The sequence below is a fragment of the Gobio gobio genome (assembly GCF_949357685.1).
Source record: "Gobio gobio genome assembly, chromosome: 3".
Taxonomy (NCBI): Eukaryota; Metazoa; Chordata; class Actinopteri; order Cypriniformes; family Gobionidae; genus Gobio; species Gobio gobio.
In genome coordinates this window covers 42,298,123-42,313,713 of record NC_137099.1, presented here as the reverse complement: position 1 = coordinate 42,313,713, position 15,591 = coordinate 42,298,123, and the positions used below count along the sequence as shown (strand labels likewise).

At 40.5% G+C, this 15,591-nt stretch overlaps 1 protein-coding gene across 1 annotated transcript in view; it reads right to left on the bottom strand.

Moving 5' to 3' along the window:
• Window positions 1–426: 426 nt before the first annotated feature.
• The window catches only part of tenm3 (teneurin transmembrane protein 3), a 228,391-nt gene continuing 213,226 nt past the window's right edge, over window positions 427–15,591 (bottom strand). The window contains exons 23-29 of the mRNA XM_079811553.1: window positions 13,729–14,603; window positions 11,663–11,838; window positions 10,573–10,808; window positions 9,590–9,886; window positions 4,897–6,508; window positions 4,682–4,812; window positions 427–4,473 (exon numbers count right to left, since the gene is read on the bottom strand). Of these exons, the coding sequence (XP_079667679.1) occupies window positions 3,715–4,473; window positions 4,682–4,812; window positions 4,897–6,508; window positions 9,590–9,886; window positions 10,573–10,808; window positions 11,663–11,838; window positions 13,729–14,603 (4,086 nt within the window). The 3' untranslated portion in view covers window positions 427–3,714. The remainder of the gene's footprint in view (window positions 4,474–4,681; window positions 4,813–4,896; window positions 6,509–9,589; window positions 9,887–10,572; window positions 10,809–11,662; window positions 11,839–13,728; window positions 14,604–15,591) is intronic.

Sequence of the window (15,591 nt, the reverse complement as noted above, 5' to 3'; positions counted from 1 at the left end):
TTTTCAACACGTTATAATAAATTATTTGTGGGGTATTTTGTGCTGAAACTTCACAGACACATTTTGGGGACACCCAAGACCAATATGACATCTTGTAAAAAGGGGCATAATAGGTGCCCTTTAAAGGGACTTTGGTTATAGTCCGTAGAATGTCTGTTGGAGTACCATCACAATAAAGTGTTAGCAGATAAGCAGAAAGACTACTAAAACTCTAATGAGAGTTAGTTGACATGTAGTTGCAAAGTTACTTATAGTCAACAGAATGTTCAAAAGGAACCATCAAAATAAAGTGTTACCTATTTTTTTATAGTGTACAGAGAGAACAACGGCTCTATTGCATTCTTTTGCTGACTGGCTAAATGAGTAAAATATGAATGCGTTCACATTTGTGTAATGAACTAATAAATACACAACCATTTTGAATATTACATTTTATTTTTATGATTGATCTCTGTGGAGCATTAAACATGTTGAAGATAAAAGGTAATGAATCCAGCAGTGATCTAGTTTAGATTACATCAAAATTGCACTTTAATTGCACTCTAAACAGACGTGTCTATCAAATGGAAATCATGAGCCTTTTTCGAGATGCTGCATGGCTATAAAACAATACAAAAGCAAAATTGAGCAAAAACAAATAACATAAGAACACCAGTATACAACTTCCTCTAAATCCTCATTACAAATGAGAGATTGTAAGATAAGTTATTGAATTTACAGGTAAAATCACTTCAGTTTGTAGTATTTGTTTGGAATAACAGATAATACAAAATACACAAAATGTAGAGGCTGTTAAAAAAAAAAAAAAAAAAAAAAAAAAAAACAATGGTCGATTTGTCGCAGTAGCAACAAAGCTAATCACACACAGCATTTTCAAATGTTCAGTACTCAGACAAATTCAGTCACACAATGCACACATTTTAGGTTAACCAAATCCCACATCAGATCTGATAAGAGAAAACATTACTGTTAAGTGACTGAACTGTGTGATAACAATGGCATTTATTCAAAAGTTATAAATTAAATACTGATGATTTTCTGTACAGGCATCTTTCCTTTTAATTTAGGAAAAATTTTACAATCTCCCTCAGATCAGACCAGAGATGTGACGACTGCAATTATGTGTAGAGGCATCATCTTCAACATATACATTGTAGTGCAAAGAAATATCAAAACAGACCATGTACATATTGGCACTAATATGCTGTAAGAGAAAAAATGTGACCTTTCTTTGATTCATTGGGTTTACACTGTATGCATGCAATCAATGGCAAACATATCAGGATATTTTCTGTTCTCGCTTCTCCTCTCACAGACATTTATATCCTCGCCGCTACTCTGTAACATGTTTTCCCCAAATCTGCCTTTGTTGAGCTAGTTCTGTGTTTTAATAAGAATACTTTGACTATGTTGACAAACAAATGTTGAAAATTGGAATTTGTTCATACACACTGATTGAAGGGCTCCTGAGTACAGTGGCCATTCCTTATGCCAACAAATAACATAACTGTATCGCAGAGCAACTCAGAGAATCTGTGTAGACCTTTTAAGGTAAACACTTTGTTAATATTGCAGTGGTTCTTGTTCTGGTTATTACTAGTTTTTGAATTAAGTGCTCACCTTTTTTTTTTTTCCAGAGGGAAAAGTTCACCCTAACAACGAGCTGAGACCCTCCCCGATCAGTCAGTATCTGAGAATCCCAAACAAAACCTCACTGGCCCACAGGTGGGTAATATCTCCTTCAGACCTCCATTCACACATATATAGAAAAATATGCTCCACCGTACAATTACATGATTGATTAAAAAACTCGTCATAGGAAAACAACAAACTAAAATGGAAACAATATTTTCTCATTCATTAGTCAGAACATTTTATTTTATACAATCTTTAAAAAGCCTTTACAAAAACAGTATCTGAAGAAGGAGGCAGTCCATTTAGGCATACAAATTAAGACCCCCCCCCCCCCCCTTTTGGGGTGACTTTTGATCACTTTAATGTTTGTGGTGCTCTCAGATGAATACATTGGTTGTCAAAAGTAAAATAAATCCTAAATCAATCTCGTTCACATGGGTCATGATTGAAATCTCTTTTAGGTAACTGTCAAATACTTCGTATTTGGAGCTCTTTAAATTTCAAACTCATAAATTCAGCCCCATGCAGAACACTTCTGGCATCATAACATGATTATAGGGCAATATCTGTGTTCACTGGAAAAAGCCACGTTCTCTTTGCTCTCTAATGACCCTTTTGATTCAAGAGAGTTTGAGCTTTCTTCATGTCTAGGGAGTTTTTAGTCTTGATTCAAATGTAGGTGAATCAATGCTGCCAGTGGCTATAAACATTAATGCTAGATATGTCCTTCATCTAAAGCATTACAAAGGAAACTTTCTGAAGAAAACCCTATCTGTGTGTAGAAAGTGTGGCTAAAGCTTGATGTTGTCTCTCTGTACAGACAGTGAGGCTTTAAGCTTGAAACTCATTTCAATGAAATGACATTACTGTAAAGGAATAATTTAGATAATTTCTGGCAAACCTCTTGTTGGGTTTTTAGAACTCGAGTGTAGTATTTACTCAACCCACACCTGAAAAACAGCTACTCTAAACCTATTGTTGATTACAGCTGCAGCAACAGCATGAAACCACAGAACATATTTAGACAAACTGAAAAAGAGAGAAAAGAAAAGAAAAAATGGCAACAATCAGTTTCAGAGGATGGAAAGAGAAGAAAAACAATGTTGAGGATTTAACGACAGTACAGCTGATTTTATTTCAATTCGCATTACCACAAATTTTGATAAGATAAAATATTAAAATTCATGAGTATAAACAGTAATGCATGACAAGACGAAAAAGTCTCAATATTTGTAAGATTTTATTTTTATGTATAAACACTGTACATAAATTACTTTCTCTGCGACTAATATTGTACGGATAAGTGGAATTTTTTTTACTTAAAAAAAGAACCCATAAAGATATTCTAACATCTCTTGTCAAAGTACCGGTCAGTTATGAGATATATATTTATATATTTTGTTCTGTCAGTTTCCGCTCTCTATTCACCACTTGGGTTGGTTCAGGAATGAGATTGTACACTCAGATTTGATTATATGAACCACAACTGTGTCCCTTAAGAAATCAAAGCAGAAGAGAAACGATCAACTAGCTCACAGTCTGAAACCTCAGTCCTCACTAGTTGACCAAACATTTTGCTGAAAACAAGGACACCCAGGACAGTACGAACCACTGAATTACAGTCACTGCCTTGCGAAAAAACAAACAAACATTATATTAGTTCATCTGGGTGCAGTGGTCTTTGCATGTAAACACATTTGCTTTTTTTCCTCCATTTTTGCACTGACCAAGTCACCTTTAAGGTTTTATATAAAAAGCAAAAAAACAAACAAATCATAACTGAGTTTTTTTTTTCTCTGTGTGTTGCTCTCTTAGAGAGTCCATTATCCATTCAATGCAATAATGTGGACAAATATGTAGAATGGGGGTGTGGTTCAGTCAATGAGAGGAAGTGCCTCAAGTTTCTTTTTTGTATAATTGCAGTGTGTGTGGCACTTAGGCACAACTCCTCACTTCTCTGACATAGACCCTTTCCCTTAAGTCTGTGGGAAAGGCATTCCGGGAGTGTGTACACAGGAGAGAGGAGCTTGGGGAGAAGAGGGGCAGTAGTCTGTTGAACAGCCTGTGCTGTGCAGACTGTTACCTCTTCCCAATCTCGCTCTGCCTCAGGAACTGGACATTGTTGGCACTGTCAGCCAGTTCAGGGTACTGCTCCACTGATAGTACATAGTAGCCGTCATAACCCAGCACCTTCCCAGAGCTGAGCAACTGCCTCTTCTCCCCCTCTGTCCAAAGACGCACTCCCTCCTCCCCGTCACGTACACGCTGCTGCTCCCGCGCCCATGCGCTTGACAGTGCTCTTTGACGGGCCTGCTCTAAGACACGTGCCTTCTCCTCGTCCAGTGTCATGCCATATCGCACATGCAAAGCCAGTGCGCCGTACTGCAACTCCACATCTGCAAAGCGACGTGTCCGTCCATTGACCACGGTCGTGGACTGTGACACTGTTACGTTGACACCGTTCTCTAGACTCTTGCGACCGCTGGTGAGTCGCAGGGCGCCCAGGTCACTCTCGGGCAGGCTGGTCTTTATAAAGTAGTGTGTGTCACGGCCTTCTACTGTGAAGTGCAGATCCTCTAGATAGAAGGCATTGTTGAGGACAGTGGCCACTTTAATGCAGTCCTCATTTGCTATGTTCAGCGCATTAGTGGCCACTTGGCCCTTACTGGTAATGGCAAGCATCACACCTTTACCAATGAGGGATTTGACTGTGGCGAACCACAGCCAAGGTTTTTCCCGGCTTGAACGTCGTCGGCTTAACTGGATCTCTGGCATCCTCTCAAAAGATAGGAAAGCCTTGGCCTGCCTCATAACCTCCTGCTGGACCCCTGAGATGGACTAAAGTTAGCCGAAAGAGACAAAACAAATTAGGTAATTATAATTATTTGTATGAGCATATTTGTAAACATTGAGTTTCAACTTGAATTAAATGAATGCATCACATTCTTTTAAACTACAGTAGCAATTTTTTAAAGATCCAGCCAAGTAGTTTATGTAGCACAGAGAAAGTCAAACATATTCATAAGATTCATAAGGGGAAAAATACCGGTAGGTCGTCCCATAGTTGACTCTTCCTCATTTCCAGTGAGGGTTGGGTGAGGTCAAATTTAGGGATGGGAAATCCTGGGATGACATTATGCAGGTGAAAGCCAAATGTCACAAGCCAGATGTTGACATCTATAAATGAAAGATTTACAATTAAAGTCATGGTTGTACAAACAAAAAAAACCAATACAGTATGCCAGAAGGGCCCTCTCTTACCTGTGACATACTCCTTGACCTCATGCACCTTGCTGATGGGATTATTATTGCGGAACATGTACAAGTTAAAGGGAGCTGGGTCTTTGCCCACCCTGGTCCAGGTGCTAATATCTGGGGTGGTCCAACGGCCTGCTTGAATGTCATAGTCTCGCTCCCCAAAGTGCAGCAACCTTGTTAAAGGGTCATATAGTCCACCATGGAATCCAATAACCAACTGGAAGTCAGGATTAGAGTCAAAGTAGATCTCTCCATAAGCAGTATATTGCACCTGCTTGAGGAGAAGCCCATTGCTGCTGAACACTGCAAGTGGTGTTCCTGTGTTGTCACAAGCAATGTAAAACTCCTCGCCACTGCTGATCTCCATGGCAAACAGATGGCCTTGCAGGTCATAGTAAAGCGAGGTAATTTCAGAGCTCGAGTGGTTGTACACATGGGTGATGCGTGTTGGGTAGTTGAGGTCCGCATAAAAGAACTGAAGGTGCTGGCCCAGGCTGTTACGAGAGGCCAGGCGTCTTCCTAGCCCATCATAGCGGTACTGGATGGTCCAGCCACTGGATTTACTGTGCACCCGAACCAAGAGGCCCTTGGAGTTGTACTCAAAGATCTCTGCACCCCTTTGCCGCAGAAAGCCATCTTCATCCATACGATACTGCACGTCCCCCAGTCGCGTGATGCGGTCCCGTAGGTCATAGCGAAGGGGAGTGAGTCGCGCACTGTTGCCAGGGTTCAGCAGGTGCAAGTTGCCATTCAGGTCATAATTATACCGCCACATCATTTTTTCATTTAGGTAGACGGTCTGCAGCTGCCCGTCCACATCATACTCATAGCCATATTTGGTGGTGTTGGCGAAAGGGCCAATCTTTATCTCCCTTTTGGTGACACGGCCCATGTTGTCATACTGGATGGTGATCCAGTACATGAGGGAGCGGAAGATCTCGTACTGGATCTCCTTGATGCGGCCATGGACATCAAAGTGCTTTGTATAGGTCATCACAGCTGTTGATATGATCTGGTTAATGTCGTAATAGATGACGCCGAACTTCCCAAACTGCTCTACCTTGCCGGAGATGTCGTCAAACTGATAAAGGTCTATAGGAAGCGGGGTCTCGTTGATGACTCCTTGCATGCTGGTGACTCGGAAGCTATTGTCATAGGTGTAGTCAAAGCGGGCATTAACCATGCCATCCTCACTGAAGCGGAATATCTGCCGGTCCACCAGAGGACCTATCTGTCGATATCTAATAGAACAAATGAAACCCTCACTCTGAAGGTTGACAGTTTTCAGCACACCTGCCGTCTCATCATAGGTGAAGCTGACCCGTGTGCTGTCGTATAGGATCTCGGACAATTTGTTCTGTCTTCTGTACTTGTAGAGGACACGGCGGCCAGTGCCCAGGTGTGCCACCCGCAAGAGCTGGCCATCCTCACTGTAGTCCACCGTAACGGAAGCATTACTTTCGGGTGGATTGTAGATGTTGCGGTAGTAACCGACAGAGCGGATAGTTTGCATGGTGTGACGGGCCACACTTGGCATAGTGATGGCAGAGAGTCTATCCTGCAGATCATAATCAAAAATGTACTGCCGCTGGCTGTGTAAAAGCAGCACCATGGACTGTAAATCAAAAGGAGAGAAATTAACCTCAACAATTCATTACTCTTTCATGCTTTTCTTACATGCTATTAAAATGCAAATGGTGTGTAAAAGCAGGTATTAACGCTCCATTTAGTTATTATTTCTTTGCCTAATTGAGTTCTCCTTGACCCTCAAGCTTCTAAATACAGGTCTGTTGAATGTGCGTTGCTGCATAAATATAAAATGTACTGCAATTACTGCCTTTACCCTCATGATGTGCCCGTACTTATCTCAATAAGGTGGGTTGAAAACGTTTTTCGTGCTCTGAATATTGTGGAACTGGGGCATCAATAAAAAGGGGTTTTAAAATGCATCTGTATGCTAAGCTGGAAGCTTGAGGTAAACAAACAAGTCAGCAAGTTGTCTTTGAGTTATGAATGATGGAGGCCTCATGTTAATTCTGTGCCTGTTTTGGGTCTTGTTGGACAATGTGAGAGGTGAGTTGAAGCAAAGGATGATAAATAAGTGTTTCTTGCTGTGGGGCTTAAGTACTGACATCCCTAGAGCCTTTTGTTGAATGGATCCGAGATTGTGGCATTCAGAGCTGCCGCATCACTCTACGTATATTCATGTCTTGCTTGGTAAAATAAGCACACTGACTGACATCTGCAGATTTTGAGGGATATCCTTAGAGGCCTCACCATCTTGGGGAATTGCTGCAGTAGGTGTCTACCTTTGAGAAGCCTTCACCTTGTCAACCATACTTGGACAGACATTATTCTAGTTCCCTAGGCACTGCTGGTGGCGTATGTTTGATATCCTCTCACTGGTCACACTACCTGCACATGTGGCAGGCGACGGAAAGACAGACTATCCATGCATATTTAAGCTACACATTTGCACACCGTGGTTTTTCTTGCCACAAAACTTGTAGCGGAGTGCTCTCTTGGACACACTCACTTTTTTAAGTAATTGAAATTCAGTAAAAAATAAAATCATAATAATAAAATGTCCATATACAAAAGTGTATAGCTTTAGAGCTGCCAAGGTTTGAGTTTTTTTAGGGGTGGGGGGTGGGGGGGGGTTGTTGTAAAAAAAAAACAAATTTCACAATTTTAATTAATGAGCTTGCGATTTAATTATTTTTAAATCGATATTGAATAAAGCTAATAAAATCTTGATTCAATATCAATTAATTTAGATAAATATCAGTTACAGTAGCTACATGTTAATATTTCCCAAGGAAAATACAGCAAGCCCTTTGAGCTGGTATTATTATTAAAGATTAAAATTAACTACTATGTAATAAATATGTAATATAGTGGATACATTTAGCAAAATACTCATTTTTTTCTAGCTAACTAACATGCTATGGTCATTAAATGGCTTTCCTGAGGTAAATGTAATAATAATAATAATTAATAATAATTTGTTACATTTATATAGCGCTTTTCTGAGTACTCAAAGCGCTTTACATGGAAGGGGGGAATCTCCTCAACAACCACCAATGTGCAGCATCTGCCTGGATTATGCGACGGCAGCCATATTGTGCCAGAACACCCACCACACACCAGCTGATACACCAGGAGACCGAGTGATGAAGCCAATCAGTATAGGCCAATAGGCAAATTTGGCCAGGATGACGGGGTTACACCACTACTCTTTATCGAAGGACATCCTGGGATTTTTAATGACCACAGAGAGTTAGACCACAGAGAGTTAGGACCTCGGTTTAACGTCTCATCCGAAGGACGGTGCTTGTTACAGTATAGTGTCCCCATCACTATACTGGGGTGTTAGGACCCACACAGACCACAGGCTGAGCGCCCCCTGCAGGCCTCATTAACACCTCTACCAGCAGCAACCTAGTTTTCCCAGGAGGTCTCCCATCCAGGTACTGACCAGGCTCAACCCTGCTCAGCTTCAGTGGGAAACCAGTCTTGGGCTACAGGGTGATATGGCTGCTGGTAATGTTGCATGACATTGTTCTCCATTTTGATTGATAGATTACATGAGACATGATTCCTTTCAGTAAGTTGTACTGTATCTTTCAACATACCTTCTAATGTTCATTTGTGTTTATTTACTATTAACTAGTAGTAAAGAGGAAGAGATGATCTGTTCACGTGCCACTTGAATTGAGGCACTAGTGATCTGTCACGTCACATTTAAGAGCACCAAAACGGTATTTATTGTTAGAATTTCTTTTAAAAAAATTTGACAGGTTTTGAAAGCTGATACTTTATTTCATATCAAAAGTAATCTGCTCTGTCTTGTCTGTCGATTTCAGTGTCCTCTTTGCTTTTGCGATTTTTCACTGCGTGACAAGTTATTCTTTTCATATCACTCTTTGTCTCTTTCTTTATTGTATCATTATGCTGAGCTCAAACCCTGAGGTTTCCCTGCAGTCTCATTTTAAGACTTCACTAAGCCATTTCTCTCAAACATCCACAATGTCCAATTTCTCTCCTCTGCACACACCAGTTTCTGAAGTATATAAACCACCCGCATAACTCCACAGAAATGTCTTACCCTTAGATAACTAGGGGTCTTTGTAGTACAGCTATTTCTCTATTTTCTCTGAACCAACAACCTTCATGTTTTGTACTGCTGACACAGTTATAATGGTGTGCTTTAAGAGGACCAATTCAAAGGGAGTAACCATCAGTAAATCTCAGTTATGATGGAGTATATTGTGGACACGTTGAACTCAAAGAAACAAAATGTATTAATTACTTTGCTGCCATTTTGTTCCAACCCAGTATTCTGAAACAAAATTATTATGCAGAATGTCCAGTCTGCAGTTCTATACAAGGAAAGTGGAATATTTATACTACCAATTTCCAAAAAGTATTTACCCTTAAGGCCAAGCCTTACATAGGTTAGACTTACAATTGGTCATCTAAATTTGTGCTAGAGTATCAAATGTGGAACTTAGTACTTTCCAAATATTGTCAATCCATTTATATCTAATGCTGATTGAGAGTTTTTAAACATCCTTGCAAAATAATCATTGAAAATTTCTGACAAATAACAACACATATACAACACACCCTAGCAAATATTCTGGTACAAGAGGCCTATCTACTGTTTAAAAAAATATATAATCACAATTCTCACCTTGTCCAAATAGGTGTAACTCCAGGTTTTGCCATCGGCAAAGGTTCTGGAGACTATGCGTCCCTGGCTGTCATATTCTGCCCTCTCAATTGTGGGTCCTCTCTGGATGCTTGTGACTTGGCCAGTGCTGGAATAGGTGAGGTTGACAGACATCAGCTTACTGCTGGGCACCCACAGTGTAGGATGACCAGAGGCATCATACACAATCTTCAGAAGGAACTTTCGATGGTCGTCATATATTTTCTCTGTGCGCAGTGAACGGTCATAGTCCACAGACAGCAGGTTTCTACCGTTGACCTTTATGATAGGAAAACAGAATATTTTATTGATTAGAACATTAATTGCTAACATCAGGTCTAGTATTTTGGTGTGGAGTTGATTACCCCAACTTTAGAGACATATGTTGCTTTGAGGTCTGAATAGAACATACAAATTTCATTCATATTGGTCATCAATGCATTTTCAATCTATCTCCTAGTCTCACTTTTGCTTGCCACTCAGAGGCTGCCAGAGCAGTTTCCCATATAAGAATCATGGTTACTTTATTGATGCTCTGAGATGACCTGCTTCTTTTGTGGAACAAATGAGGAGGAAGAACAACAGAGGACTAACAATTCAGCTGCTCTTCCCGAACTCTTCATAAAAAAAAAAATGTAAAAAAAGAATTTAGAAGAGAAATAGTCTGGTTCACTGACAGAATTTGATGACTAGACAAAAGCTTTTCTTAAGCCGTTCTCTGATATATGTCTGTGGGTTGCGTAATGTCAGAATTAGTTCAAATAGCAATGTGGATATGTGGGTTAAATACGAATGCACATTTTAAATACCCATAATATAGCACTCTCAAATCAGTCATGCCAAAAAGAGTTTATGAAGAGTATTATGAAGAGTTTTTAACAGACATAATGTATTATTCTGACTACACTAGTAAACACATCTAACATATATGACTCTTGAGTTTTATAAATGACATTTTTACATACCCTGAGTTTCCTGCCGAACACTACAATCTTCCCCCTGTTCTGTTCTTTTCTGAAGCGCCACTCCACCAAGTTCTGTCCATTTTCTCCAGGCAGGGTCATGTTTCTTCTGGCCACTGTTGGGTTGGATGCGCCTGCAAGAATATGAGGCTCGGTCTGGAAGTGAGAGTCCATTCCATTGGCGTAGATGACCCTCATAGAGTTATCATAGCCCACCTGGTAGCTGTTTCTTAGTTGATCTATGAAGAGGAAAACAGTGAAACGGGAGGTCGTGGGAGGAAAAAGCAGGAGAAGATAGGTTATGAGGATTATGTTAATTATGTGGCAGGATCACCTGATTTTTATTCTCAAGTCAAGTCACATCATATTTAGTTAAGGCGGTTAGAAAAGGATTTGTAAAAAGAAAACCCCATGAGACATTAACTTATTTGGTGTGTGCTGTGGTTGCACTGTAACACATAAATACATAATCTTCTTTAATTTAATTAAATTCACTTTAATCTAATGACTTTTCTAAAATTCACATTTAGTCACCCTATTGCTGCCTATTACCTCTCTCTATAAAACTGTGTAATTTCTGCATCACCAAACAAAATTGCAGAAATAACATCAAACAGGTTTCCCAATCTGCTACTGGTTGAATAAACAGATTGCCTTGTCCCAAACTCAGGCCACTGGTTGAGCCAATTTGAAATGTTTTGATAATGCCACAGTGATTATACTTATTATGGAAATTAACTTTCAGATGTCTTGTTGTCTTTGCATATTAAGCTGGGCTAAGGTTATTAAAAGTATTTTAACATTAAAATAATTCAGCTTTAAATTGTGCTCTGCAGATGTATCATTTCAGAGCCCAGCTGTCCAGTGTGTTTTCATTCCCTGTGGTGCTGTGATTATAGTGAAACTATAAATTACCATCTGACAATTTTTGCTCTAATGAATGAGTAATGAGTGTTTGGTCATTAATATTGATTTAACCTGCGAGTTACAGCTTGATTAGCAGTGTGGAACATTTCCAAGACTTAAAGAAACAGGTCAGTGTAAAGCGGCATCAGGGGTCATTTAATGATAATACAGCAGAGACTTTTCATACCTTGAACCAATGTGTAAAACGAGTCAATGGAGGAGAGGTTGGTGGTGATGCTAACATCGTCGTCTCGTCCTGAGGTCTCAATGTCCACTGTCAGGGCTCTGTCCATCTCTCCTATCAGACTGGTGATAACCCCAGTCGGGAATGTCACATTGGTCAGGCGTCCCTCACTGTCATAGCTAAAAAAAAGAAAGAAAGAATGCCATTAGTGCACCTTTTGCAGTTGGACCTCACTGACATGTGGTCAGCAGTTCTCATGATGCAATGACATTAAGCAGACTAGTGTGCATGTACATTTTAGAGTCAGTCTTGTTTGGGCCTGCTATCTGACAGAGGTCAAATGGACAATCTGATTGTGTACACTCGTCAGAGAAAAATGTGACGTAAACAAAAGTGGAGAAAAAATGTGAAATGGGCTGTTTCTGTCCAGTGTGGTTTGCGTTTTGACAAATGCTGCCCAGTTGCCTTGCACACTCACAACTGGCCTGAGGATTTTTTTTTTATATAAAATGGGGATTCATTCTTACCCACAATCATAATAAAAACTTGACTCGTTGAAGTCATAATCATTAATGTCTGTCAATGCCTGCAATGTCTTTGTGGTTATTGCACGGTAGGTGCACAGACACTGTGTCCAACATGTTGGTCAGAAGGACCTACCCCAGACATTATGCAAAACCTTTTGGTACACCACCAGCCGGAAAATTTCATTCAAATTCATTTAGCATTTTCACCATCCTCTAAAAAGCATGTGGTGAAATTAAATGGTAGGGTTTTGTAACTATAGGCTGCATTTTTGCTTAAGGAGAAGACTCAGAGAGGCATTAAACCCTACACAGCAGGAATGTGCACTATAAAATCAATATATCAAAAAAGTCAAGGCTGACAAAACTGCATGTCTTAAAAAAAATCTTTAAAAGGTAAAAACTCAATCTTCATACAACCATTTTTATATTCAGTATTTCAGGGCTCCAGTCTAACTTTTGAGAGCAGAAGCACCGGTGCCACTATGTTCTAAAAATGGTGGCACCAGCACCTGATTTGTGACCCTGGACCACAAAACCAGCCATAAGTCGCACGGATACATTTGGTAGCGCTGGGGGGTGGGGGGGAACTTTTTTAACCAAGTTAATTTAATTATTAAATTCTCTCTTGATCCTAGCTAGCGGCTGGGTAGTTGACCACATACCCAGTACGCTGCAGTGGGTACCGTATGATTTCGGACTTGCTGCACAATGCTTTTCCAGGCTTTTACTTTAATTCGCTGAATCATAAAATTGCAATTATTTTGCATTAATAAATGCAGTAACTAATAATATTACATGCTTATTTTTTGGAAATGCACATTTGACAGTAATAGCACGGAGCTTGAGTTGAGATAAAATAATAAATAATAAAATAAAATTTTATTAACATTAACGTGTAAAAACCTAATTTTTATAAGGGAAAATGAAAAAAAAAAATCGGTCATCACATTAAACATAATTTAAATAGGATAATATTTAGAGCTTTGCTGGAAAAAGTGTGAAAAACTTAAAAGTCCTTGGAAAAAAAGTGCTTGAATTTCACTCTCAAAATGTTGTATGAACCCTGAAATGAATTATGTAAAAACATTTGACTATTTTTGCCACAATACCATGGTTACACTTAGCGTTACTACATTAAATCCATGTTAAATGTTGGTGATTTTTGGACTGAAAAGCCGAATAAATCTGTTGTTACCAATCTAATATTGGTCCGAGCTGATAAACGGTCTACGCTACGCAGCTCAAACGTGAAGCACGGTTTCATTCCACTTTCGTTTGCCCTTTGATGTTTTTCATATGCAACAAAAATGGCAGCTCTTATCAGTTGGGAAACGTAGTGGTGGCACCAGTGCGATCTCAAACTAAATTTTGTTGCACTGGCAAAAACAAATGTTGCAAAATGTGTCCATTTGGTCGTAGTCTGGAGCCCTGTATTTATATGCATATATCTGTGAACACACTAAACAGGAGATTGAATCAGATATAATAATAAAGAAGAGATGTGCTGTGCTGCAGTGTAAAGGAATTAGTTGAAGCACTCACTCATAAAATGTGGTCCAGCCAATTTGGATGCTTTTGGTGGCTAGCAGGCCGCTGTTACCATGGTAGGTGAAGAGCACTAGCTCCTGCCCCTGTGCTGTGAGGGTCTTAAGTCCTCCATTTGTACCAATTGTCAGCCAAATGACCTGGTTGTCAGGGGCAACAATGCGCACTGGCATTCGATTGGGGTCACGACGAACCCGAAGCGTATTTCCACTGCTATCTGTTACAGCGGTGACATCATCCTCATTGCTATAGCTAAAGTTGTACTTATAGTCACCAGTGACCAAGCTCATAGTATACTGATGTGTTCCGTTGGAGTCAAACACGTAGAGTTCTTGCGAGGCAGGGGATGCAACTTCATAAAGACCTAAAGAGCCTTGCGGAGGTCGATTGTGACGTATGGCACGGATTCTAATGTTTCCCAGGTCAGCTACGTAGAGTGTTCCATCAGGAGAGACCACCAGAGAGGAAGGACCATTTAGCCTTGCGTCTTTAGCATACCCATCACCCGTCTGGTAACAGTCACAGTTAGCGTCGTTCTTGCAGTCGCAGTCGGAGGGCGCTCCTGCCAAGTGAGAAATCTCACCGTCTGTGCTGACTTGTCTGATGCGGTTGATCTTCTTTTCATCCGTCTCAGCAATATAGAGCACACCGCTGTAGGACAGAGCAATGGCTGTTGCACCTTCTAGAGTGGTCTGGATGGCACGCTTTCCCATGGTGTACTCGATGCCCGGCACCTGGCAATGCATAGGTCTGCCTGCCACGATGCGCACCTGCCTGTTCTCGGTTATCTGTAGTACAACGTTGTTGTCAAGCACATATATAGAGTTGTCCATTGGGTTGATGGCCAGGTCTGTAGGCCACTCTAAACGCACCTGGGGAGAGGACAGATCAAACGGAGGTAAGATCACTTACAGAAACTTGCATGCATATACACAAAGATACGTTATTACATCTACCGCCTGCTCTCTCACTCTGTGCACAGTTGATGTTTGGGTCTGACACTGATGAAGAAGGATCTGTTACTTTGGAGGCTTAATACATTGGGTGCCTCTAGTTCATTCGATTTGCCTGTCGCTGGGTCATTTATTTTGCAACGGGATGCAATTCCTCAGCGCCTACAGGGAACAACTGTCTGGCAAACAAAAGCACAACCAGAACAACATTGTCCGCATGGAGGACTGGAATACCTCCACTGCTTCAACAAGGCTGTTAAAGAAGGTTTGCAAGGACAGTCTTGTTTGGATGTCTATTAATAAAATAAAATCATTCACCAGCACACGCATTCTCTCAGACATGCCGAGAAAAGTGCAAGTACTCTTCCGTTGATCATACATTGTCTTGTCTGTCGGAATTATCTGGTTTCAATATTTCTTGAATACCGTCTCGACAACTTCAATAACGCTGCCAAGTGCCAGTGGGGAAAAGTTATGCAACTGCATAATCTATAACTCGCTCTTGTGAAGATATGCTGACAATTTAATTGTCAGTCTGTTCCTAAAGCTTTGAATGAACACCGATGGTGACTTATTCTCAATGAAATCAACTTATATGGCATGATTGGGACTATCTTCAACTAGGTGTCTTCATTTCTTCTCATTGGTTCTCTTTCTGCTCTTTCACTCTTTCAATTCTTGCTATGAACCTGCCCCCTGACCACACAGGCAGGTTAAGCGTCTTTGAAGAGCACCACATTAAAGCGTAATGGTTCTGAACTACAGCAGCTCCTGTGGATAAAAGCTTTCTCTGCTCAGCCATGGCCCGTCTGTGATTCCACCTTCTACATAATGCATGAACTCAAGACCAGATTTTACTCGGGGCAAACGGATTTTACTTGGGTGCGCCACAACATGCCACCTAAAA